At 34.0% G+C, this 26,740-nt stretch overlaps 1 protein-coding gene across 5 annotated transcripts in view; it reads left to right on the top strand.

The window, feature by feature from the left end:
- Window positions 1–26,740, top strand: part of LOC117231953 (tensin-1-like) — a 277,151-nt gene that overhangs the window by 147,005 nt on the left and 103,406 nt on the right. For 3 of the 5 annotated variants that reach the window (XM_033490979.1, XM_033490981.1, XM_033490983.1), the window contains one exon: window positions 3,342–3,416. In XM_033490979.1, coding sequence (XP_033346870.1) covers window positions 3,342–3,416 — 75 coding nt within the window. The remainder of the gene's footprint in view (window positions 1–3,341; window positions 3,417–26,740) is intronic. The other 2 variants (XM_033490980.1, XM_033490984.1) reach the window with 1 other exon arrangement.

The raw sequence follows: 26,740 nt of genomic DNA, 5'->3' as shown, positions 1-26,740 counted from the left end.
TGTCTCCTGCGCTGGCTGTCTCAACTTCTGTCTCTTTTCCTATTTTCTGTATCTTTCTCCTTTCGCGTCTCTCCTCGTCCTATTCTCTCTCTCTCCCTCTTTCGCAACTTGGTTTTTCGCACTTTCCCTCCTTTTCCCACGCCTGCTTCCTTCCATCCTTTCTCTTTTTCCTCTGTCCGTTACTTTCACCGCTTCTCTGTATCTGTCTCGCTCCGCGTCCTCCTGTCAGCGCGACTCACTCAGCAACTTTTTAATCACCCCCGCCGAACAAAGGTGGCCGAACCAACGGGTGTCCTGGAATAAACGTCGCGTGATATCTTCGTTTGCATGGCGTATCAGGGTGCCTGGCATCAGCGGCACGCTTTGATATGCCTCGGTTCGCGCGGTCATTCAGAATTGCGGAGAGAACGTGGACGAAATTCTAGGTCACTGGATCCGAGTTAGGGTTAATTCATGTAACAACCGGTTTATTTCTTAAGAAGAGATATATTTTACATTTAATTCTTTATAGAATTATCCGTGTCTAGTTTTTGATTCGCAATGGAAATAATTGAAATGTGAAATTTGTTAAATTAGTTTTTAAGATTTACGAAAGAGTTGAGAAGAATGTAAAAGGTTTGGCCACCGTTTAGTTAGATCATCACGTTTGACAAGTATTTTATTTTTATGTTTTAGTCTAAGTGTTTAAAAATATTGTGGTATGAAATAGAAATGTGAAAGTTATATAGAAGAAGATGACATACCTAGTGCACGCCAAAAGGGAATATGTGAAATATTACAGACGACGTTTAAATAGTTTATTATCGAAAAATTTGTTGCCAGCTTTTCTATTAATGGTAAAACCGTAGGGGTTTATGACGTGGTTATTACACACTGCATATTAGACATTTTTGAGAAATCTTCGATTTATACTTCGTATACATGATCGACGAAGCCAGATGTTAGAGGCTTGGAAATTATTTTATGACTGTAGAAAATAAACGTTCATGCATACGAACGGCTGGGTTCTGGTGTCTATATTTTCATAAGCGGCAGATGCGTTATAAACTCTTGACATAGCGTACGAATAGTTCGTAAATACGAGCATTTCCTCTTGAGTCTAATCTTTCGATTGAATTCCTAAATATCAAGATGGTTGCGGTTTCAGAATTACTCAAATAAGAATAAGCCGCTGATTCATTTATGTTATTACTGCCTGTTTCTTCTAATTTTTCATAAAGTGACAATGCGATAAATTCATAATGAAATACGAAAAGATATCAACAGATTCACAGTAGTGAAATGTAAGTAGCTCAAGTAACATTCTGAAGAACATTTTATGAAACTTATACATGTTAGCTATCATACGAATGATAAACATCGGTGATAATCCAATATATCTAAACAATTAATACTACGTATAAAATGTTGCATTCTTATATCGTGGAATGTATATGTATTGGTCGACAAGACATCCTATAACAAACTTACATCTCGCAAGAGAGAAACGTCTTAAATATTTCATCCCCTTTTCACCGAGTCTCGCGTTACCGTAATAAGGAGTGGAAGTAATATTAAAATTTAAAAGAACCAGTGGGTTACACGTAATAATTGCTGCGTCTGGAATCATCACGAAGCGAGGTTTTTTTAAATTATCCCTATGTGGAATGATCTCTGCTCTCTCATTCGTCAGTAGATAATGTCGTGACAGTAGAAAGGAGAGGAGAAAAAGACTTCGTAGGTCACCCCGTATAAATAGAGTGCACTGGCGTCCTTTATCGAAAACCACCCCTTGCTTTACAGTAATTATACCGACGTTCCCCCTTTCCTACTCAAGCCACGTCTATCCATCTCAGTGGATTTTTAAGACAATGAGCCGTGTCTTCAACGGGAAATAGGGAACATTCTTTCGTTGTCAGTGCCATTTTCAATCGTGCCACTCGCTTTGCCAGCTTTCTAATTTCGAAATTAGCGGAAGCCTCAAGCTACTGGGGCATCCGCTGCTGTCTCCGATCCGGCAACACAGAATGTTCGAACCTTCATCGTTGTTACGAACAGGTTGAATATTTTTCAGTGAAACCGAAGAACCTGTTCTTAATTAGCAATGTAAACTGGAGTAACTTTTTATCACCTTTGTGTAATTGCTTACGGTGTAATTTGTAGTCGTCTCGCTAAACTCGCAGGTCACAAACTCTTAAGATAATGTTCCTAACGTGAAAGCGAATTTTTTCCTCCAGTTTAAAAGACTTTCGAATTTTAAAACATTTCTTACGGTATTTACATTGTATGTAGGTATTTATAGAATTTGTATGACGTTTCTTGTATAGTTTCAATCTTGCATCAGTTAAATATTTTGTTGTATGAAATAAATACGGTCGATGTTTCTTTATATAACATGTCTAAAGGAAAAACTACGCGCTATATAAATATGATTTATGTATGAGAAATCCAATATTTTGTTATTATTTATTGAGCCTATTTTGCTTGTTCCTAAGTTCTATAAATTCTTCTTTAACAAGTGTCAGATGCTTTTGAAGTTTAACTGTAACTTTTCGAGAGTCTGTATAAATCTTGCCAACAATACCAAACAAGGTCAAACTTATAATACTTATATATAATATAAATTCCCTTCCAGTAAGGTGTTCTTTAAAGGTAACGAGAAATTGACATTTTGGTAAAGGAAGCAATGTCTCAATTCTATAAGATTAACAATAAGAAAGTTTCTTGCCAGCATCTTGCAAATAATATACTAACCAATATAAGAGAAAAATTGGAATTGTCTGTAAGTAACGATTAAAAAATCCGAAATTCATTATAGACGCACTATAAACTATAAACTGTCACTTATAATTACAGCGACTATTTTAGATTATAACAAAATATGTCTATTTCTACATATGCTAATACGTGATAAATTCTCAATTTACATGTTTATGAATTCTTAAAGAATATTTAATACATTGCGTCTCATGATTATAAGACTAAATTATATTACCCTAAAATTCAATTCTTGTAGAGAACACGACAAAGCCGAACAGTTAAACTTATAAAAACTATTGTTACAATTTCGTTTTATGTTCTAAAAGTTCATTTGCAAGTTCCAAAGTTATGAAACAGAAAAGTAATTTTTCTAGCGAATATAATAGAGCAAGAAGATTGTTTCTCAAAATAATTTCAAATATGGCATAAGTCGTTCCTTACCAAGTTGATAAATAAACATGTGTAACAAGATATGTAAAAGTTGCAAGTTTTTGAGCGGTCCTATCGTTATGAGATGCGGTGTACTAATAAGTGAGCATGTAGTGTGCAATCCAATTGCAATATTTTTCAATCTCTATATGAAAACGTTTGTTTCTTTTCAGTATAGTGATCGGTCCACGCCCGTTCTCCTGATAGTGTCGCTCGCGGGTATTAAAGTATGCAGTCCAGATGGAAAAGTGAGTATAAACAATGCACATAGACACGATTTCACTATTACACTGGTAAGAAAATAGAAAAAACGAAAACGAGAGCAAATATAGAAGATTGAATATAGAACACCGTCGAATATAGAAAAAGGAAGACAGACAGAGAGGAAGGATTTCGCGTTTGCACCGTCGAAGAAAAAAAGAAATTAACACTGTCTGTCTTTTCGTGCGTTGCCAAAGTGCGACCCACAAAGAAACTCGGCCAGCGTATTCTGAAAACGATGTTCACCGATGAACATGTATCCAGGTAGACTCGAGTGACGCTCTTTTACGATAGCTTTTAGTTCACAGACTATTTCGGTGCGGATACTTTGTACCTCTGACGAATATCTCGCTGTGAGAATGTCGTGCGGAACATTAAAAGCCGTGTCTTTTACAAAATGAAGTTCATCAAACAACTTTTGCGGATGCAAGATCAGAAGCGATTTCTTGCCTCGTATCTTGTACGAGAACGTTCCCATGACAGTCTCTGAAAGTTTTTGCTTTCTAAATAGTTCCCTATAGTTCTTAGAGTCTTCTTTTTTAAATACGAATTACAGAGTATGAGCTCAGTTAAGTACACGAGAAAAGTAACTGCGATTAAATATTTAAATTTTATTTTAAGATACCAACTGTTTAGTAAATTCTCATGATAATCGATAGATACATCACTGTTCATAAACATCTTGTCACTTCGCAGTGGTAATATTTAAATTCAATTAAAATTAATGATAAATTAACGATTAGAAGCTGAAATCGCCATTTTTTTCTATGAAATAAGTAGATTGTAAATTTGAATTACCTATTAGAAGATTATTACCTATTAGCACTAATATATCTTATGATTTACTATGTATTATATATATACATTTTTTATTTAGGTATTATTGCTTGCATTAATCCCTGAAGACTTTCTATCGGTTTAAGAAAATTTGTTTAATCTGGCTTATAATTCAAAAATGAAGAAATTTACAAACTTCACTTTTATTACTGCTTGTTGAATTTTACAAATCGATTTAATCGTGTTATAATATTCTGTTGCTTGTGGCTATGGCGATTATAAAGAATAAAATCATTACAGTCCAATGTAATTGAGCTATGGAATATATATTTTTTAATGGATTTCCAATACAAAATTCTTTAAATTTTTTAAGTGTATAGGTGAAATACCATTGAAAGTGATGAATATAAGACGAAATAAAAGTGCATTTTTCAAATTTTCTCAACATGATTACATTTGTTGATAATATAAATATAAATATATTGCAATAGAGTGTATCATGGTCATAAAACATTATATTTAGACGTGAATATACCTATCAATACCATTTTTAAACAAATGAATAGATAATATGATTTTTCAGACACCTGATATCTGTATGTACTTATACATGTACTCGCTATAAAAATGAAAAACAAAAGAACATAATCATTTGATATTTTATCGTGAAATCAATTTAATAATATTCTATCGTTTCTAGTTATTTGACAAGTAATTGCTCGTTAAAACAATTTCAACATGAATATTGCGTAGAATATACATTCACAAATACACAGCAACGAAGGCAATCAAGCAATCAAATGTAACGGCAATCCAAACGAACCACAATTTTGTAGAATTTGTCCCGACGAGGATGCAATAATCCTTTTTGGATGACATCAAAGATAAATTTCGCTCCAAGTTTACACAATTGAGCGTAATTAATGATTGAACCATTATAAATGCCTGGTTATTAAGAACTTATTAATTATCAAATATTATCGTACATGTAACACGCACAAAAATATGAAATACAAAGAGAACAGTGGCAGACTCACGATTACTGCGATATAATATGAGAACACATCAGCGATATTTACGTTCGCTCCATGCAAAGGTAACAAATTTTCCAACACAAAATGTCTCCATCTCAAAATGATGCATTTACTGAAATGGAATGGAATAGAAATGAAATTCGCTGGGTAATAAATTCTATTTTCGGCCATTGTCGATTCTCTATTGTAAGAACGGTGGACATTTTGAGATGGAGAATTAGTTACCTTTGCATAGACAGACTAAACGTAAGTATCGCTGATGTATCCCTACATTATGTCGCAATAACCGTGAGTCCGCTACTGTTCCCATCGTATTTCATATTTTTCTCGTCACTTTTTTAATAAAGGTTTAAACGACCTATGTTTATATAACATTTTTTTTCTTATTTAAATATACTAACAATGCTTGGGCGTCAGAATCTGGGTCACCTTGTATAAAACGTTGAATTTCTCCAATGGCTGATTAAATTAAAAAACCCATCATGTTGACGTTCCTTCGTTTTTATTATTGAATTTACAACAACAAAAATACATTCTTGTGCATGGATAATAACACTTTTCGTTATTCGTAAAAAAACAAGATTATTAAAACAAGATTATTGAAACGTTAAATTTCGTACAAATAACGTACAAATTTCGCGTTTTAAATAATCTGTGAAATCGTAATACAAATTTAAAGATTTGGAATATAAGTTTAGATCATATGTATAATTATAAAATTAACAGGAATCCTGGATATATAAAACGTGCAAAAAAATTGCTCGAATTTATTGTTACTTTCGTAGTTCATCATTTTTCTGGTGGTAGATATATTTATGTGAATTTGATTTGATGAAATATACCCGCCGATATCGCTGGCAATTAATTAGCCCACCTTCGTTAGACCTTTTCATCGGCCTTGCACCGATCGATAACGCGAACGTTATATTTCGACGATATATCGGCAGATGGTTTAATTTCATTTGACGTCATTGCTTGTTCAAACACGGTCTGCAAAAACGAATCTACGAGCGTAATGTAAATATTCTAATTTATCATTTGACATCACGTTGAAATAGCCACGATCTCATTATGTTCGTAGCGTATGTGTATCGTTGTAACATTAAACCTACAATTTACAATATGCCACCCAGTTATTTGTTATTATGAATTTATGAATATTCACCAACTTAATTAATCGCATGCACATGTGCGATGATATATATAGGGTGGTTGGTAACTGGTGGTACAAGCGGACAGAGGGTGATTCTACGCGAAAAAAGAAGTCGAAAATATAGAATAAAAATTTTTCGTTCGAGGCTTTGTTTTCGAGAAAATCGACTTTGAATTTTCGCTCGGTACGCGTGCGGTACGTTATAACGGATCTCACTGTAGATCGTTGTCTCGATGGAAAAATTAAAAAAAAAAAGAAAATTTTTATTCTATATTTTCGACTTTTTTTCGCATAGAATCACCCCCTTTCCGCTTGTATCACCAGTTACCAACCACCCTGTATAATGATACATATAATTGTAGATGATACCTAACATAATGATTCATCAGAACTCGCTGCTGGAAACTAAACGACGGATAACGAAAATTTATGTTTAAGTCAAATATTGAAAATTTGAATCTTCTATTAAATAATTAGGAACAATATTTTATTATTATCGTGTTTTAAAAGTGGCGGTTATTTAGGAACAAAGATTTTATCGAAATAATTTGGAAAAATTAAAAAACTAACAATTTCGAAATATATTTCTATACGTGTAATATGAATGAATTTTGTTTAAAAGGAAGTTTTAAGTTCTAACGTAAAGGATTAAAATAACTACGCGTTTGCGAAACTATCTGTCCACTAAAGAAAAGTTATCTATTTTTGGTATACGTTCGGTTCAAGGATGGCCCGTGTTACGTACATTGAGACAATATTTTCGATTCCGTCGTCCTCGAATGAAAATTGCGAAAGATACGGTTGCTAGGGTTCCCCAGAGATTTCAAAGTGGCGGCGTGATTGGCAGCGCGAATGAATCCACCGGGCGGAGACTAATGTGGCTTAGCTCTTTTCTATATCACTGTCATTCTGATTGATAATCCTTGTTTCTCTCTCGGCTGTCCGTTGTCCTTTTTCTGTTTCTGTTTTTCCTCGTGGCCCCGAACTTCTGACTTTCCAGACCGCCCAGTCTGTAGCCTCCCATGATGCGGCGGAACACGAAAGTTTTAAGAAGTTTTTTCGTGTCACCCGTCGAAGAGAAAATTCCGAGGAAAGAAAAAGAGACATGCCCGGAAGGCCTATTTTCATAGTTGCAAGGGCGGTCCGATGAAAATTTTATTCCATTCACTTTGCCCGCCCACTTCTTCCGACCATCTCTAATCGACGTTTCGTGCTTCGTAAAATTTAATGCGTTTCTACCCCTATCGATTATTGGGTTAGGTGCATTGAAATAGTCATTGCCGTGCTTCCCGAAGAATTATCGTCGATGGCAGCACAATTTTATTATTACTACAAGTTGATGAATATTCATTTTCATCGTATCGAGAGAAAGATACGACAAAGTAATATTCTTTCTTCCTCGAGCGATTCATGTTCAATCATTTCAAAAACAGACATCCAGGAAATGAGAAAGTTTCTTTCTCAACGCCGTATCGTGCTTGGTAGGTGACATTTCATCATTGAGTGATTCAATTTCCTTCGATGTCCGGGGTGATAACTTTTCTAATATAAGTGAATGGGAGTTGTTTTTTTTCCTTTCTAAGAAGCCAGCTTTTCCTTCTGTCACTCTATGCCACCTGTTACGCAACTTACGTGACACGAAACTCAGCAGGAAATCGTGCGTGTCACTCTCATAAAGGTTCTTCCCAGCCCTAAATAGGGTTTGCGGTTCTCAGTCACGCAGTACCCAATTCGTTTCCCCCATTGATCGTCTTTCTGATTTCCTACATTTACGTTAAATCGACGAGTGAAAATTGACAAATCAAAGCTTCCGTTTATTAGACTTCTCGAAGGAGGTTACTTAGAAACAAAGAATTTATCTAAATAAATAAAAAAAAAGTTAAAAGCTAATAATTATGAAATATATCTTTATATGCATAATGTGAACAAAGATAATCGACTATGCTTGAAAGAATATTTTAGTTCAATTGTAACACATGTATATACGTATATTATCAAAAAGTATAGTTACAGCTTATCTCTAAAAATGATAAGAATGTCGATATATTTTACACATATAAAGTTCGTTGATGATTAATATATTTTGATATGAGAATTAATATAAATATGTATAAATTAATTAATTAATAATTAATGTATAAATTAATATATATATGTCTCTGACATATATATATGTACCTATATTTTGAAAATGTAAGAAGTGATATTTTTATCCCCATTTAATGTATCTCTTTAACGCTTGTATGATTTTTTAACGATATAAGTACCAATGTTATCAAAGAATTATAATTATAATTGGAGCAAAGTTTGAGTCATTTCTTATGCTTTCTCTATTCAACAACCAGAATGATTAAAGCTCTTGTTATTGTCAGTATTTGAATTCGCAAAGTATATACGTACATAAGTAAGCAACCATAAAATTACTTCATATTACGTGAAATAGTTTAGATGAACTCTCTTAAAAGCAACTTGAAATCTTATAGACGATAAGTCTATATTTGTGTCTTTTAAAACGGTGTCGAATTTTTATAAACATTTGAAGTTATCAGTTACAAATCATTAACGTTCGCATATTAAACGATTCAACAGTTCATACAAACCCAGATGAAACGATTTAAAAGTTCGTCAAATTCAACTTGAAATGTGGTTACTCTAAGATTTGATTATTATACGTTGCCTCCCGCAACAAGAAAGCAGTATTAACTTTGTTTAACGTTTTCTTTTTCCCGTGGATGGTAGATGTTCTTTCATAAAGTATAAGCTTAAAAACATCACAAGCCACGAAGAAGTTGGGTCGTCTGTAGTCGCGGATGGGAAGTCCGGATTTCCCTCGGAAGCTTTCCTCTCCCGGGACCAAAGGAAGTTCCAAGGACAGCAGCGTGCTCGTCCAGGGACGTATCAAGGCTGGAGGCAAAGGGGAGACACATAATCTCTCGTTCCATCTTTTACGTGGGATGGCTTCTTGTAATGGTTACAAGTTTTGAGCAATGTACGTTTCTCATCTTCATTCACGAGCTCGGTTAGAGCCTTTTCTTTGTACGTTTCCGTTCCAAGACGAAAAGAATGTTCCACAATTCATCTCGCGAATATAAAAGTTTTTGAAGAGTATGAGGTCTTTACTTAAGAACTGAAAAAAGAAGAATCGACGATAAAATTGAAAAGGGCGAAAAATTTACGAGACACCGGTACCTACCTCTAAAAATTATGAAGTTCTGCTGAAGAGAAGTTCACAGATGCTTAATAGAAAAGTATGAAGTTTGTAAATGCTTATTGCGAGATTGTGGTTATTTATAACTGAAAGTGGAAATGAATATCTGCTACTTTATGTAATAAAAGATATTACGCTATAAGAACAACTGAAAATTGAATCGAGACCATAAGAGATGTGTATTATCTTTCGTACGAAGATTGAAATTAAACAAATGAAAATATGATTAAATTTAAAATATGATTAAATTTACGTATTAAAGTATAAGGATACTATTAGATAGTCTTAATATGAGGCAAAAGATATATAAGTTATCATATTGTAAGTTACTTAAATATCGTACGAGTGTATTCTCTCTGCATATTATACAATTAACAAAGAGCTAATAGTTTTGAAACCACAACAAACTTGGTATTTAACTAACTATATTAATTACGTGTTCGTTGCTGTAGTTGCTTGTATATTTAATTTATCAATTAAATTAGTAATAAATCTGCAAAATATAGGCTTTCGTATTAGGAAATATGTAAACAAAAATAATTTCCGGGATAAAATTGGCGAAATTATCTGGATCAAATTTGGTCATAGTTTATTTACTCAAATTTATTAACTATATAAATTTCTGAAAATAAAGTGTATTTAAAAGAAACCTGTGGAATTATCTACAATCAAACTGCTATCAAATAGTCGAGATCATTGATCGATGTCTTGCAATTAAAGTTGTTATACTTTACATTATATATTGTGACTACAAAAAATATTTCTCATTTATATTTACCATTGTATATTATCGTATTTACATACTAATTAATTATGAAAGCCCAAGTATCAAATTTCCTACTATTTCATGGTACTTTCATATGAATACAAAGAAAATGAAACGTGAAACCAAATAAGGAAATGCTTCTTTGCAAACTAAGGATATGTGCAAATACTTTTTGTAGCCACTGTAAAAACAATTTGATGCCTTACAAGTTATGACAGAAATTTTTATGCCTAATTTCAATAATACAATACTCGCTTCATCTAAGTTCGATATTATCCGACGAAAATTGCTGCTATCTTTTCCATATCTTTTGCAGTTATCACTCTACGTACGATGTTCAGTGAATAATTATCCGGTCGTCAATATTATCAATTTTCTTGCAATTCTACTGTAATGTATGCAGAGAAGCAAGCTTCGGAAACTCAGTCATCGTCGTGATATACTCGCGATGTTTCACATATGATATGAAATAATATAAATATTTTCCAGTATCGCATTCGCAGTCTTTTAATGACGTCTGAGATAGTATCCCCACGGTGGAAGTACCAAGAGGAAAAGTTTATCGAAACGCGTACGTATTATTGCATAATCGTTATTTCCATAATGGCGAGAAGTCTTGAGAAGAATGTTCTTTGCCTACAGCAAGAGTTTCGTTCTTACACAACTGGCAGACGAAAGCACTCTCGGATGCCCCTGTTTGCATGTAAAACTTTTTAACAGATTGTCTGTAAACAGTCTGCATTTCATACTCTCCAGAGAAAAGAATACGAAAGGAAAGGACCGTCCGCGTAGGGGTGCTTAAACTCCTCCATTTTATCCCCCCATCTGTTTGTTTCGTCGAACGTTTGCGAAAGTTTCGTCCTATTCGCGAGCCGATTTATCGATAGCATTTTGTCCTATAGCCACTTCCAGCCGATAGAAGTAAACGAAAGAATATTTATATCTATTAATCCTGCCGTCCAAACGTTCCTATAAATATTTCGAATATTTTAAGAAGTAAATCCACCCTCTTTACCTGAGTTATTTTCCCTTCGCGTCCCTTTATCGAAAAACTGAAAACCTACTTTTGATTTGATATCGTACACGAAACTTGATATTCCATCGGTATCTTCGTCGATAACTTTTTACCTCTGACAATATTTTCTCCATGACAGTACGATAGAATGGGAAATAAAGTGATTCTCTGCTTTCCCAGTTCTATTGTCCTTCGGCTAGAAAGCGTGACGCAACCGAAGTTGCAGGTGTACGTACATTATAACATTCCACATTACTGGAACACGAATTCGAAAGCTGTGAATTTTAAACGAAATAATTATACGTGATATTTAGTCGAAATGCAACGTTAAGTGGATTTTCGGCATTATAAGTCCGGGCCTGATAAGTTTAATCTGAACAAACGGACGAATTGCAGTGAATTTCGTCGCTCGCGGCTTCGTATCGCGATTATGCATACCGCGAAGCGAAAATTTTCCCGCGGTATAATTTTTCCGTGCAATACCGCCGTTTGATTATTCTGAAAGTCCGAAGTTTTGAAGAACGTTAACGGACATCGTTGTGAATGAGAATCTCTAAAAGAAGGATAGCAGAGAAGAGGAGGAAGATGATGATGAACAGACTCTGAGTCACTAAGTAGTTTTAAAAATATTTCTCTGATGTCCTGTTCAAGGGGAAGTTTCTAAGTCAGATTTATACGACTAAACGTGATCGATGAAACGTTCTGCAAAGATGACCTCGTAGTTTCTGTCCATTGATGGATATAGTTGTATTACTATGAAGAATTGCATATCAATTTATAATGCGATTAATCCTACGCTGTAGACTTTATAATTTAAAATTGTTACAGCAACAACTTCTTTCTTCTTATGCTTCTTCTTCTTCTTCTTCTTCGTGTCATTTTCCTCCTTTTTGTTTCCGATTAGAAGCTAGTTACGAGAAATATCGCCGCAAAAACACAATTATTTTAATTACTTTCGCGAAGGCTTTCTTGCTTGACACGTTACCCTTCCCATTCATTCTACATACAATGTTACGTTGAAAGTACATTGTTCGTTCGTGCTGAGAAAAATGTGACGTAATTAAAGAATTCATTGCGAAGATTCGTGCAACTGCATAGAAATATTATTTCATTATATACAATGGTATGTGCGATATTAAACTTTTGTTGTATTATATTAGGCTCTCGTTTTGTAATAAATATTATCTCTTAACGCTCTTTCTAAATTATCTACAATTGATTAAATTGATGTTTTAGGATATATAAAGGGAAAAAAAATCAAAGTACATTTATCCGCTAAATCTACTCAAATACATTAAATTTCATTTGAAATATTTTTTTTTTATAAAATCAATGAATAAAGAGTTATTACGGGTGGTCGTATAATGCGATGTATATACATATACAGGGTGTCACAAAATATGTGAGGGATATTTATAGGTCGAGACCAGACATCAAAACGATGAAAAAAGTACGTGTACAAAAATGTCGTTTGAGGCTTATTTCTAAAATTATGAAGCGATAGTGTTTTATGCTAATGTAATTAAATTACATAGAAAACGTAACGTCGATGTAATAAAAATAGATCGTATGGAAATTGGGCAATAAAATTATTCGAAACGTTTAGAGAGAAAATTATTAAAATATTCAGATATTTACGCTGCCTCTATGAACTAATTTTCATAATTTTGCTTTCATATGATATAATTAATCCTTTAGAAGACTAACTGAACATTCACATGCGTATTCGTGAACTTTTCCACACGTTTTAATTAACTTTCAACGATGATATAATATGATAAAGTTACGAAGCTCCATTTCATTTCAGCAAAACCAAGCTACTTTACATAATACACCATAAAACAAAGTTTAGTCTTTGATGTGTTGCCTTTATGGGATTGTCAACAGTATGGGACACGGGAGTGAGTAAATGTAATTTCATCATGAATTCTGTTACATCGTTATTCAACGTGAATTAACAATGTTTTAAGATTCATTTCTAATTTATTCGTTTAAACAATTTCTTGCTATCTTTCGAATTATCTTGAGAAAAAATTCTTCTGAAATAAATTCGATTAATTAAATTAAAAAATTCGTTGATTTCTTATTAAAATGTCTATGGCGTATTTATTAATTTAATAATATTTATTTTATTAGGGAATTTGGAACGTACATCTTCGAATATAAATTAAACTATAATACAATTATTTTTGCGAACAAATAAAGAACCGAAATCTAGACAGATTGTCTAGATTCAAATTTTCTCTTTTCTATTTTCTTCCTATTCATTTCTTCATTTAAATATTATTATGAATAATTTATTGTGAATACTTTGTACATATTTCTGCATTGAAATTTTCCATAATTTCATAATATAAATCCTATAATTTTTCAGAAACATCCAGAGTCTAGTGACATCCGATATGTCTAACACAATTTTGCTCTATTTCATAGAAACTTCATCCAATTTTTTCCTGCAAAAGTGCATAATATTTAATAATATTTGAGTTAAACAAAAATGTGAGGAATGACGCGACTGTAAAGGTAGCATTAACAGTTCAAAAATTTCTGACAAATATATACAATCTGCATTAATTACCACATAGTTTTTAATCACAAATAACATCGGTGATTATAACGTATAAATTATAAAAACGTCATTATAACGTATAAAAAAATAAAAATGTCTAAAAAAAAATTCATAAATATGTACGAAAATAAAATATCACGAACAAAGATACCACGCGTATCCAAATGCATTTTACGTAAATGAAAATTAAACGTACCAGATCTGCATTTATTACTTCATTCATATTAAACACTATATAAGACAGAAAATTTCCAATTGCCGCAAACATTAAATAATACATCGAGCATCGCTTAAGGTAATTCTTAAAACAAAGGAACAGAAATGAAAACATTTTCGTCGCTATATGAACCAAATTGCAACTTAAGGTCAAGAGGTTTCATTGTCAGCGTTGTTTCATTGTAACGAGGATTACTGCAGCATAGGCAACAGAGTGAGGGCCTAACTTCTCTTCTTCATCAGGCAAGAACGGACGACGCGACGTTCTACTCGGAGTCTCCCGCGTGTTCCGTAATTATTTCACGTGGTCCCGACAGCAGCTTCAATTAATTGCGAGCCGAAACGAAAGGAGCGTGGCGCGGCGCTTTAATAATGCGACATTGTCCCTCTCGTTTCCTCTCCTTAGCCATTTGCTTTCTACGCCGTTGCCATCGCTCTTCTTCTCTCGGCGCGTATTATACGTACGCATTTCTCTGACGGACATCAGAGACGAACTTTCGAGCACCCTGCTACAGGGGCAAATGGAGTTAACGACCGCTAAAAAATAGACGCCGCACAGTCGAGCGAAATTTTTCTGTAACGAGACAACGAGCCGCTTTCAATTGAAATCTTCCCGTCTGTCCATTGATGATCAATTGTTGCTTTGATATTGTAATACGGTTTACAGAAATGTTTTGAACGCGCGGTCGTCAAATGTAATTTTTCCGGATTAAAATCCATTCGAATGGTGTTCAAAAGTATCGGATAGGAAGATTTAAAGACGCAAAGCTTTGGAACATTCAGTGATTTACTCTAACCGAGAGGAAAATAGGGGGATTAAAGGATCGATCGAATTGCATTTTTAACTATTTTTCATCCAAGTGAATTTTATTTTATTGTATTTTATACGCTCTAGTTGGAAATCTATGTTTCATCAGTGTACGATTATTTAGTGGAGAACGTTTATAAAAATTTCTAGTTTTTCCAAAGCGATAAATATTTTTTTACATACACCGCCGCTCGAACGTATTCGTGCTTAATTTTGATAAACCTGGAACAATTTTATTCCTTAATAATAACCTCTGTAAATGTGGAACGTCGTGGAGTTTTGTTATTTAAGGAGTTCTGTATCAAAAACGTAGGAAAACTACTTACAAAAGTAGGATAGTATAATAGTAACAGTGCAATTGTAAAATTAATTGCAACCTATTTCGTTTGAAGTTTTCTTTCGTCGCATAGAAATGCGGAAAATTCACATAGACCTATAAAACTGTAAAAATATTTACTGTATACAATTTGCCTTCAGTTTTTAATCGTCATATATTTACAACTTCGGTATAAACCGAATTTAATTACTTTATTATTCAATAATCAAACAATCAGATATACAAATAGGTAAACTAATGACCAAATTCTCTCTAACATTATTATATAACTAGTCGCTAAAACGTATCCATTTCTACAATAAAAATATAAAAAATATAACATGTTCGTACAATAACCATTGGCATCGAGTAAAGTGTACGAGAACGCAAACGAAATGACAGAAAATTAAACATTCCTGTTCATTTATAACCATTAGAAACTAAGAAACTAGTTTCTAAAGAAAGAAGGAAGTGCTTCTTGAAACATTTATTTTTCCCCAAAAGCAATCAACGAAATGCATCGTTACCTACGTGCGAATTCATTGACACGAAGGAAACACTTGCAATCACGGTTAGATACAGAACGTTGGATTAAAGAATACGACACGGCGCGATGCGAGGAAATAGAAAACGAAATCCGGGAAGCTGAGAAGCAGAACAAGATGAACGGACAATCCCTAAACCTTAGGCAGGATTTCGATGGATTTAAAGTGTCGGACGCGTGAGGAGGAGTTAACAATGCTCACCTGGTGCTAGCGATTTCGTCGCTCATCACGAGACATCAAGCGAGCTTACGCGATTAAACTGTTCATACTGTTGCAAAAGGAGTTTGCACCTCGAGTTTGTAGATTTCTATGTCCAGTACGTGGATTTTAGAAACAACAGCACCACATTTCCTCAGAGCTTTGTTCATTCCATTATACAGCTAAGTGTTGCATGGAAAATTTAGTTAATTGAGCAGTTGCAAATTATGTTCAAGAATCTCCTTGTTTACTTACGTCGTTTATTTCGTGTTTACAACTTTCAGTAACTCACCCTCGTTATAACAGGATACTATGTGGAGCAACTTGTAGAAGTTCTTAATAATGAGTAAGCTGTTTAATCCTCGAACGATGGACGTCGTGGTACTCCCACGCACGTCGGCTACAGGATCAAGTGTAACCCAACAGTGAGATAATTTTGAAACGTTTGAGAAGCCGTAATTTTTTTACTGTATATAGGAAACTATTATGTATGTCGTAAATGTTACAATTACTACAAAATGAAACGATGTTTTTGCATTTCTTGAAATTTGCCTTGCCTGATCGCTGCAATATCGAGCTCTGACTGCTAAGCGTACATTTGGCCTGTTTCCGAGATCTTACCGCTAATGAAGAAGAAGAGAGGATAGCGAGATTTGTATTACAAAACATCTCGAGTACGTTCGAAACAAAAAGAAGTTGCACGTATCACCCGCTGTCCGCTGATGGATCGAAGGATTAAATAAAATTATGTAAATTATGGAACTTTTCACTAACAATAAGTTACTAATCACACAACTAAACTACGAGTGTATTTGTTTTCGATAGAAATGATCTTTTGCATTTTCTAAAATAATACTTTTTTTTATTAATTACAAGCTTGTTAAGTTATCTAAAACACTGATGTACAGTACGTGATACGTACTAGAGATCTACGTGAACACTTATCTATAGTAATAATAATTACAGACAGTAATTATAATTACAGACAATATGTCCTTCGCAAAGGTTAGAATTTCTTTGTAAGGGTCTTCTTTTTGTAGCATGTTCAGTGAATTTGGTGTTTGATGAAGTTACGTTATGCTCTTTTCGTACTGCACTTGGGACAGGTGATTGAGATACGATTGACAGAGTTCCGTACGTGTCAAATATATTGAATTAAATACAATGAAGTATTAAATACAACGAGTATATTTTCGCGACTAAATTATAAGGAAAAATATTTGCCTGTGCATCGGGGAACGTAAGTTTCGCCAGACTAATACATTTCAGCACTTGGCATTTAGAAAATCGTTAGTGGAAGCGCAAAGTGGTCCGATAACGATGTGATATATTAACAATTTGGCAGAGAATACGTCGCATCGCGGTACTGGCCAGCAATACTTTAATCGCGAATCGAGGGGAACCGTAGTGGCCTTTTTCGGGACTTTAGACGCCATAAACTAGCGTGACGTAGTGTCGGAGACACCACTGACAAAGATACGACACCCAGGGGCTCGGAAAAGCTATAAGTGAGTGCTCAGCCGCAGGCATTCGCCGATTCTCCACGTTATCCCCATCCAGCTTTTCCTCGCAATTTCTACCTACCACTTTCCTTCTTCAACTTCTTCGTCTTCGTTCCCTTCCTCCGTGTGAAACTCTTCCACTCTTAACCCATCCTCGAAGAAGCTAGAAACCGATAGGGATCTTCGGACCATAACCTGCTCACTTCTCTGGTTATCCCTTGCGACTACCACCAGGAAAATCCTTCCTGACACAGAGCATGATTTTATGTGCTCTATCTAGAGACTCTCTCTCTCTCTCTCCTTCCCAATAATTCTATCTGTTCTTTTTCCCCTATGTGCTGTTTCGCCCGTATGGGAGTTATCTTTGACGTTATTGATTGGTTTACGTTTCCTTTTTTCTTTCTTTTTTTTTTTTTGTGCACGTCAGCTCTCAAGAATCGCGAGATTCGTACCTGTACTAAATTAGGAGCTGCCATGACATGAACCAGTCGAAAAGATATGAAACTGTTGGTATCGAATGTACGAAGAGTAATGGTGATCGTTGTAAATAACTTTCAATATTTTTTGTCGGCAATGTTACGCGATTTTGTAGAATGTAGATATGGCTCGGAATTTGTAGTGTTGAGTTTTTTCAGAGCGCATAAGCTCCCGGCGAATATTCCAAAAGTAATCGGTACGATATTTAACGAAAGTTTCAAAGTAGGTAAAAGTAACAAGTCGCCACTGACATTATCAATCGGGATATTATCGAAAGAGGATTTACGCAAAGTTTCTGACCTGAAAATACTCTTACGGAATGTTCATTAATAATTACTAAAAGTTATATCAATCGAAGCAAATTTTTATATGGGGTATTCTTGGATATTCTGTTATTTTGAAATTCTCGAATATTGCGATAATAATTTTCTATTATCGCCTATTGTTACAAGTATAGAACAAATTTTCAATAGCGTTAGTTCTAGAACAAAGATTTAAGAATTAGTCGCTTAATTTGCTAAAACATCAGGGTAATTTACAAATTCTTGCGCACTTTTTTGCGTTTGTAGAAAATACGTGATTCGTAAAAATCGTTTGAAACGTCGTAGTTTTATTGTTGTTGATAATACCAATAAAAAAAATACAAAGAATATCTTTACAAAAATTTGTTTAATAAAGCACGATTTTATAAGTTTCAAGTAATTAGAAAAATGAAAGAATATACAAAAATTGATCTGTGATTGATCTGAATTGTTCCAAATGTAAAAGTTACTGGCTACGATCTACAATTTACCCAGATTAGTCATTTTCAAAGCGATCTTTACAATATCGAATTTCCGAGTAGAAAATATGAGGTATACCAATAGTTCGTTTATTTTTCTATCACATACAAATTATGTTAAAGTATAGGTAATACCTACACAAAATCTTTTTACCTTCAGTTAACGAAGAAAATTATTTGTTAAGATGCAATGTAAATCAGTATGTACGATACACCATCTCAAATCTCGCAGTATATAATCTCGTTTATGTAATATACATGTTCCTGCTCATTGACGACAATATACGCAAACGAGTGAGATAAATAAAGACTGACGAGCACTTTCTGCGAACGTATCACCCAGCGAGAGCGACGCATAAGCAACGCCAGTGTAACGCCACGTCGCTTCGTGTCGCGAAAAATCATATCAATGATGCAACGAATTAAGTGACGCGTATACGGTCGATAAATGTCATATGTTATGTGAAAGGGGAAGGAATTTGTTCGTTCGAGTCTCGAAAGGACTGGCGAGCATTACGGATTGAAGTAAACATGACAGGGGTGTGCATTAAGAGGTGATTGAGAGAGAAACGAAAGGGAAGGGAGTCTTGTACGAGGGGTTAAAAATCGCGTATATACCAAGAGGGTAGGTAAAAGACGCAGGTATACGTATAGATGCCACGTGCTGGTCGTCTTTCCGTTTACAAACGCAAGAACTTCTTAGAAGAGTGTCTGTCAAAGGGGTTGAACGGCTAAGGGGGTAAAGCAGCACGGTTGGATAGAAAGTAAGGGAAGCAGAGGCCATGGCACGAAGAATAGAGAACGAAAGAGAAAGTCCCAGGGGTTGAAAACCAAGATGAAATCGCAGTCGCTTAGCGAGAAGCCAAATTTTCCGCGTTCTTGAACCTCGAGTTCGATAATTCTTACGACACTTTGTGTGGGTTCCACCCTTTTAAGTCGACTTTAAGATTCCGTCCGCTAAAAAGTCACCCTTTTGATCTCGGGGTCAGTGGCTAAACGCTGTCTTCGGGCTCACGAATTCCTTCGTTTCTTCCACGTGTCTCTCTGATGATCGAATTCCTTAAACTGGTCCATTGGTGAAATCAATTGTAAAAGCTGCGTGTAAAATGTAATTTTTATTACTAATTCATATGGTATATCTGTATCGTTATTTTATCATCGTGATTTCAAGAAATGATAAATTTGTTATAACACTATACGAGTGACAATAGAATTTTTTAAACCGGAACTTTCTCCTTTGCTGTTCTTTTCTATGAGAAGTAACATCTTTTAAAGAGACAAGTAGGAAAATTATAATTGATCGAATTCTTGTAACGCGCGTTATTGCACACGCACAATTTCAATAGTAGAACGAAGGAAACAGAACGCGAATAATTCTTCCGTAAGTTATCTTTCTATTATTTTCCGAGTTTTAATTGGGGAAGGGGTGCATAATCCCTGGCGCATCTCTGCCACTAATATTTTGAAGTTAGTCGGACGTGTACCACCCCCGCGTACATCTCTCCCCTTGAATGCTACCCTTCGTGTTCTCTCGGTCTCTCCAGTTCACGAACTCTAGAGAACGCATCGATCCAACGAATTAGTGTTTTATTTCCAGGGCTTCTCCTAAGCTCTCGCTTTAATTTTCTACCTGAAAAAATCCTTACTTTCACCGCCCCTCGCGATCTCTTCTTAATGCAAGAAGCGCCGCTAGAATAACTCGATAGAACGGTTTTTTTACGCTAGACAAAATGCGAGCCGCTATTATAATGAACTTAATTTTCATACCAGCACTGACTTTTATCGTCCTTTTTTCTTTTTTTTTTTTTTTTTTCGTTGTCCGCTCGAGCGTTGCTACTTATATCTAGATATAATTGCTCGCGTAAAACAGCAACGTAACTGCAATAACGCGCCTAATTGTGCGAAATAACGTACATTGCACAGGCGTAGTTATTTATATTTATATCGTTATTTAAATATCTTTAACACATTCGTAGATTACATCATTTATGGTTAACATTTTAACATTTTATTTATGGTTAACAGCTTAATTTTCTAACGATGCTGTTTTCTAAACTTTTTTACTTTTGTAATTGCGAGAATCATGCTGCTGCTGTCAGAGAATATTAAATCCTCTGGATATAAGAACGAAATTGTATACTGCTTATATGTAACTTATTTTTATTATATCAATTCGATTGAAATCATCAGTGTACAATATATTTAGCTATATATTTTGTAGATTAATCTTTTTAATGTTAATGGCCGTTTAATTTTCATATATGTATTTTTTTATTTAATATACTACACAAATTTTTTAAAACTAAACCAAACCTCGGCACGTTTAAAACGATGTTACATATACGAAGAATAACTTCAAGAAGCAAGTTATTTTATTTCAAATGGCTGAAATAATTACCGTACAAAGAATAAAGCATGATAGTGTAATTTCAAATGTGCCCAGATCTGATAAAAGTCTACGTTTCACTGAAATACAAATTCAATGAATTTCAACTGACAAGGTGGAAGATAAATCTTACGTATCTCCTATATCATCTCGTAGTCGCAGTGATTTAATTTTTGAAAGCACCACCATCAATTTTCGATGGGGAATCGCGGAGGAAAACGGAGAACAAATTCACATTCCTATCAGTGTGCGTGCGCACGTACTTCCAAAAGGAGAGATTATCGCTACACGCTACCCGATGTGCAATGTACAATGTTCGCCAGATACTCGACGCAACAGAATTGGTATAACTCGTAACACGCCGGTAATATTGATACTGCCTGACCATATATCACAAGCACGCATCTCACGACTACTGCAAAACACACTGCTTCGCATCGCCCGAGATTTACAAACATCCTGCAGGTAAGCTGATCAAGCGGAATCGCGAATCTTCGTTTATTTTTACATAAATTTCCTATTCGTTCTTCCTTTGATAAGTAATAGTGGGTTTAATCATACGGACGATGAATTATTGGACAAATATGACAGACATATGGGATACTAAGTAGTGCAAAATGATAAATAGATTAACACGTTAGAATTTTGGGCATCTCATTCTACCGCTATTGGTCATTTTAATCGCGTTTCATTTCCTTGAATTTATGCATATTTTAAGGAAATATTAAGGAAGAAATAGAATGAAATGGATATATTTGTTTGCGACAAATTAGCAATAGAAGATAAGGTATTATTTCAGTCCTGATTAGCATTGGTTATTATGTTAAAGAGATTCTTCATATTGTATTTTTGTATTATATTTATTTATTTTTAAATTCTTGTAAAAATTCTTTGGATACATTGGAGGCTAATAGTATGAATACGTACTCTGTATTTGTAACAGGTACTAACGTGTAAATAGGTACAATTACTTCTGACAAATTAACAAAAATTATTTTTTTGTTTGTACAATATTTCATATAAATTTTTGTCTGAGACGTTACGAGTTTTTTAAATGCTAATTATAGTAGGGCGAATATTTCATTTCACAACATAATATAGCATTAAATGGTATATGTTTGACGCGACCTATGAAAACAAAATTTTTCTACTTATATGCCTCTTGTTGTAAATTAAGCATATCTTAGATACGTAAATTATTATGCACATATTAAGCATAGTGCATAATATTTAAGTGTACATTACTAAACCAATATTTTCCAAACAAAGGCATTTAATTTATATTATCGTAATACAAGATTATGATCAGCTAATGGAAAAGTCAATATGTACTTAATGGTCAATAACGTTGTTTAGGACGAAAACTTGAGAGTATAAATATGGTTGAATGTTAAACGTAACGGAAGCGACAGTTGAGTGCTCGGCTGTGCATGAAACTACGAAACCACTGGCGATTGATAGTAATTACCATAGATTATTGTGACTTTGATTTATACAGAAAGCTGAAATTACCCTTCAATTACCATTTGCTTCGTATGCAATTTCGAGCGGCGTTGATTAATGACACGACGAATAGCTGTGCAACAATCGATGACGATAACGATGAACGCGAACGAAACTGTTGCACCAAAACAGCGAATTGGCTCCAAATTTGACTCCATCATATAAATTTTCACGTTCCCGTTCGCCGTTATTTAAAGATCAATCAGTTCTCGTCAAACTGAAAGTCTCATATAGTTACGATATACATATTTAATTAAATAACTGTTTAACTTTATTAAATTGATAGGTAGATGAAAATTATTACGATGACGTAAATATAATATGATGAAAAGTATGGCATGTACCAAGGAACATCAACCTTTAACACGACTGAAAGCTTTTTGGCGCAATAAAAAATAAATATATTTCATATATTGGAAATTTATCTATACAGATATTTTTAAAAGTAGCTTGAAATACAAGCGGATTTAAAAAAGCTTACCATAGTATACTTTATTTCAATAATTGTATAAAAATAAAGATTGGAATATATTGCTTTAAATATTATTTTTCCTTCTTTTTTTTTCTAATACGTGAACGAGCAATCATTTAAAAAGAATTGTAATATGTAAGTTCAATAGTCTGATAATTAGCAACAAGTCTGGAGAAAGTAACTTTGACTCGTGCAACATGTCTGTGAAAACGACTATTTCACATATTTCATTTCCACATTCTCATATATCGTATATGTATAAATATCAACAAAGAGGATAGTAACCCTAGTCGCAGTTATTACACAAACTACGATAAACTGTTACGATTATATTAGAAATGTAAAACCAACTAATATAATAGAGTCTCGTTCGAGCCCGCCAAAGAGTTTTCCCTGTGGAGAAATAATCGTCGACCTTAATATAACCAGCCAAAATATACGGGGGAAAGTTTACGGAGTATTAGCGAGTGAACGTGCCCGCGTAAGGTGATTAAAGCAAATGGAAACTTGTTGCAGTGGGTCTTAGAGTCACCGTGCTAAAGTTCGTGCCACCAACCACGCTTAAGTTAATCATGCGAGGATAGTACAGTTCGGCGAACAGGAACGTCGGGAACGTCAGCCTAGCTTTTTGCTTTAAATCGAGTTCACTCGAAGATCAATTGAATTTCGATCAATAACAATGTTCTCGTGATAATTCAGTGGTTAAAGGTAATGAAGATTAATAAAGTTTTCGGGATGGCACTTTATCAGATACGTACTGAAACTCGCAATAGTTTCAGCGCAGCGAAGGAGAAATACAATTTGATTCATAGGATAAATGGACGCTTTATGATAATATAAATTTCGTTTTAACATGCACCGACTACAGGAAAATATTATATTTGTAATATATGTAATTTAATATATGAATTTTTGTCATATGTTTGAAACCATCGTCGTGAAAACGCTCATTTGATTTAGAACTCGCGAGTCACGTGCAACTCATAAGCATTTATATGAAATAGAAATGTTTCTTCCAAATGAGTAAATATACCATCGTGTTATTAAATGCCGGTTAACGCTTCGACAAATCGCGAAACAATTTATATTTCATACGGTATATGCAATATCTTTAGGAAACGTTACTTTTAATCATTAATTTCCCATTAATTCGTATAATTTCTGTTTTGTAGCATTTATATATCGTTGATACAAATCGATCAAAGTGTCCACCTACTTGTGAGCGACAGTGCACGCACTGATAAATTATTAAACCGCGTTTTATATCGTTTATCGTGTGCCTCATAATTTGTATTCGAACACCATCCTTCTTGCACACAAAGGAAGGACACTTGCCTTGTATAGACGAATCCATATCAATTTAACAACGCGTATACGCATATACACATAAACGAACCGTGTATGAAACTGTATATCATTTAGAAGAGACGTCCACCGGAGAATATCTATCGATATTCTTACGAAGACTTGGTTCAGTCGACGGAATCTAGAATCAAATGATAAAGGAATACTTGAATATAAGCGAAAATGGATTTCGAATTCTCGTCGCGTAAAAGTATCCCACGCTCGCCGAAATAAAAATATCACGGTTTAGCAATTCAGGACGTCGTATACGTAGCGTACAGCTAACAAGCAACAGGGTGAAGAGAACGTTTTGCAGAGTAAGTCAAGAAGAAACGAAGGCACCGAGAGAAAATGATGAAGATAAAACAGTAACAATCGTAACAAGCGACCAGATTTATATATGCCGGTAGGAACGTCCCTCTTTATACCCGTCGAACGTTTTAAGGCAAATAAAGTTACAAAGAGAAACGAAAAAAGGGATCAAACGGGTACTCCGCAGAAAGAACGGGAATTTTTCCGGTGATAACACTTACCTGGGCTTTTCTTGCGTCAAAGGAATCAACTTAGCTAAACGATGTTCGTAACGATCAAATATCATATTTTCAGAAAGGATCTTATGAAATATATGTAATTTGATATGGGCGAACCGTGTACATTGTATAACTGTGTGTAAGTAGCAAGGCAAAGTAGAGTATCAATAGTTAATAACAATTTATTTATAAGAAATAATTTATAAGAAATAGTAATAAAAAAAAACATTTAATCGTGTAATATTTCCACTTCAAAATGATCCGATAATCAAAAATGTCAAATCAAAACTTCTGAATAATAATAATTCTTTCGTACGTACGTATCTGTTCTCAAATGAATAATTTGTACTCGTTCCAAGTAAAGTTCGCTGATATTACGTGATACTATACATAACTTCCACTATAAAGATAGTTCGAAACATTTCAGATGAGATATTAAACATCGCAGTATGAATATAAATGATGCTTATTTCAGACTTCTGTTACTCGATGCAATACGACTTTTTAATACAATTTCATCCTTGTAACGCGTACACGTATATATATTTCGTACTCCTGAAACATCCGCAGAAAGCAAAATAATTCTGTTTAACTGTGTAAATGAGAATGCAGAATTATAGAACCGGTGAAATTTTGTCCGCCTCTCCGTTCCACGATTTCGGCTAGAAAACTTTGTGAACGATGCAAGAAGGAATAATTCAACCTCGTTAGTTTATGAATCGGTTGGAATTCCCGTTTCGCTGCGAACGAACACGCGATGGTACTCATTAGTACGTGTTAATGCGAAACTCGTGAAAGTGGAAATTTCTGATGCGGTAATAAATTTGTGCAATTTTAAGTATCTTAAATCCAAACATAACCATCTATCGTGCATGCATATTGTATTTATGTAATAAACATAAACGGGTACATCGATAAAGGAAGATTTTGTTTAATCCATATATATCATATATATATGTATAATGTATTTATTAATAAATACTTGGTTTGATTTGAATTTATATATTCGTATATAAACACTAAATATTGATTAATCATCTCAAATCTGACAATGATTCTATTATTCTCGGATACAAGACCTAAATGTTCATAAAAATATTTTGCTGTTGTTATAAATATTAATTTTTTATTGTCATTATATGTAGAAAATTCGAGAGTTAAAAACTCTAGTTTGTTAATAATTCGAACATAAAATACAGCACAAAATACTTGATAAGTGCATGTGTATGTACCTGTGAAAATATACAGCAATATTAAATATGATCAAAGTGCTTATAAAAATTTAATTCTTGAAGAATCTTTCCATACAAATTGACAAAGCTTACGGTGTTTTAATGAGTGTAATTACATACATATATACAAACAATTGACCTTAACATTCCACATGATTTTTTACTTATTCGTGCTAATGTAACAAGTTATTAAATATAAGCCAATAAGCCAATGTAGAGTTATTAATCAGAATTTATCTGTGTTAAAAGGACAATATAATCGAATCGCGTAATTGGTTTCTTTTATCATATTACGAAGAACATTAAAACGACTGTAACAAGAATACATATATATAAGGCACTGTTCTTCACAATAGTATAATTAACAATCAGTTTACAATAAGTGGAAGTAAGAATACTTGTCTTTCCGACTTATTGTCAATTATCTGTAATTATGAATTTCATATGGAACCTAAGTTATTAAATGCACTCACCAAACA

This window comes from Bombus vosnesenskii, unplaced genomic scaffold (assembly GCF_011952255.1).
Source record: "Bombus vosnesenskii isolate JDL3184/JDL3185 unplaced genomic scaffold, Bvos_JDL3184-5_v1.1 scf7180000013276, whole genome shotgun sequence".
In the NCBI taxonomy this organism is placed as follows: domain Eukaryota; kingdom Metazoa; phylum Arthropoda; class Insecta; order Hymenoptera; family Apidae; genus Bombus; species Bombus vosnesenskii.
Note: the sequence above shows the minus strand (reverse complement) of the source record. Positions and strands in the feature narration are given on the sequence as shown.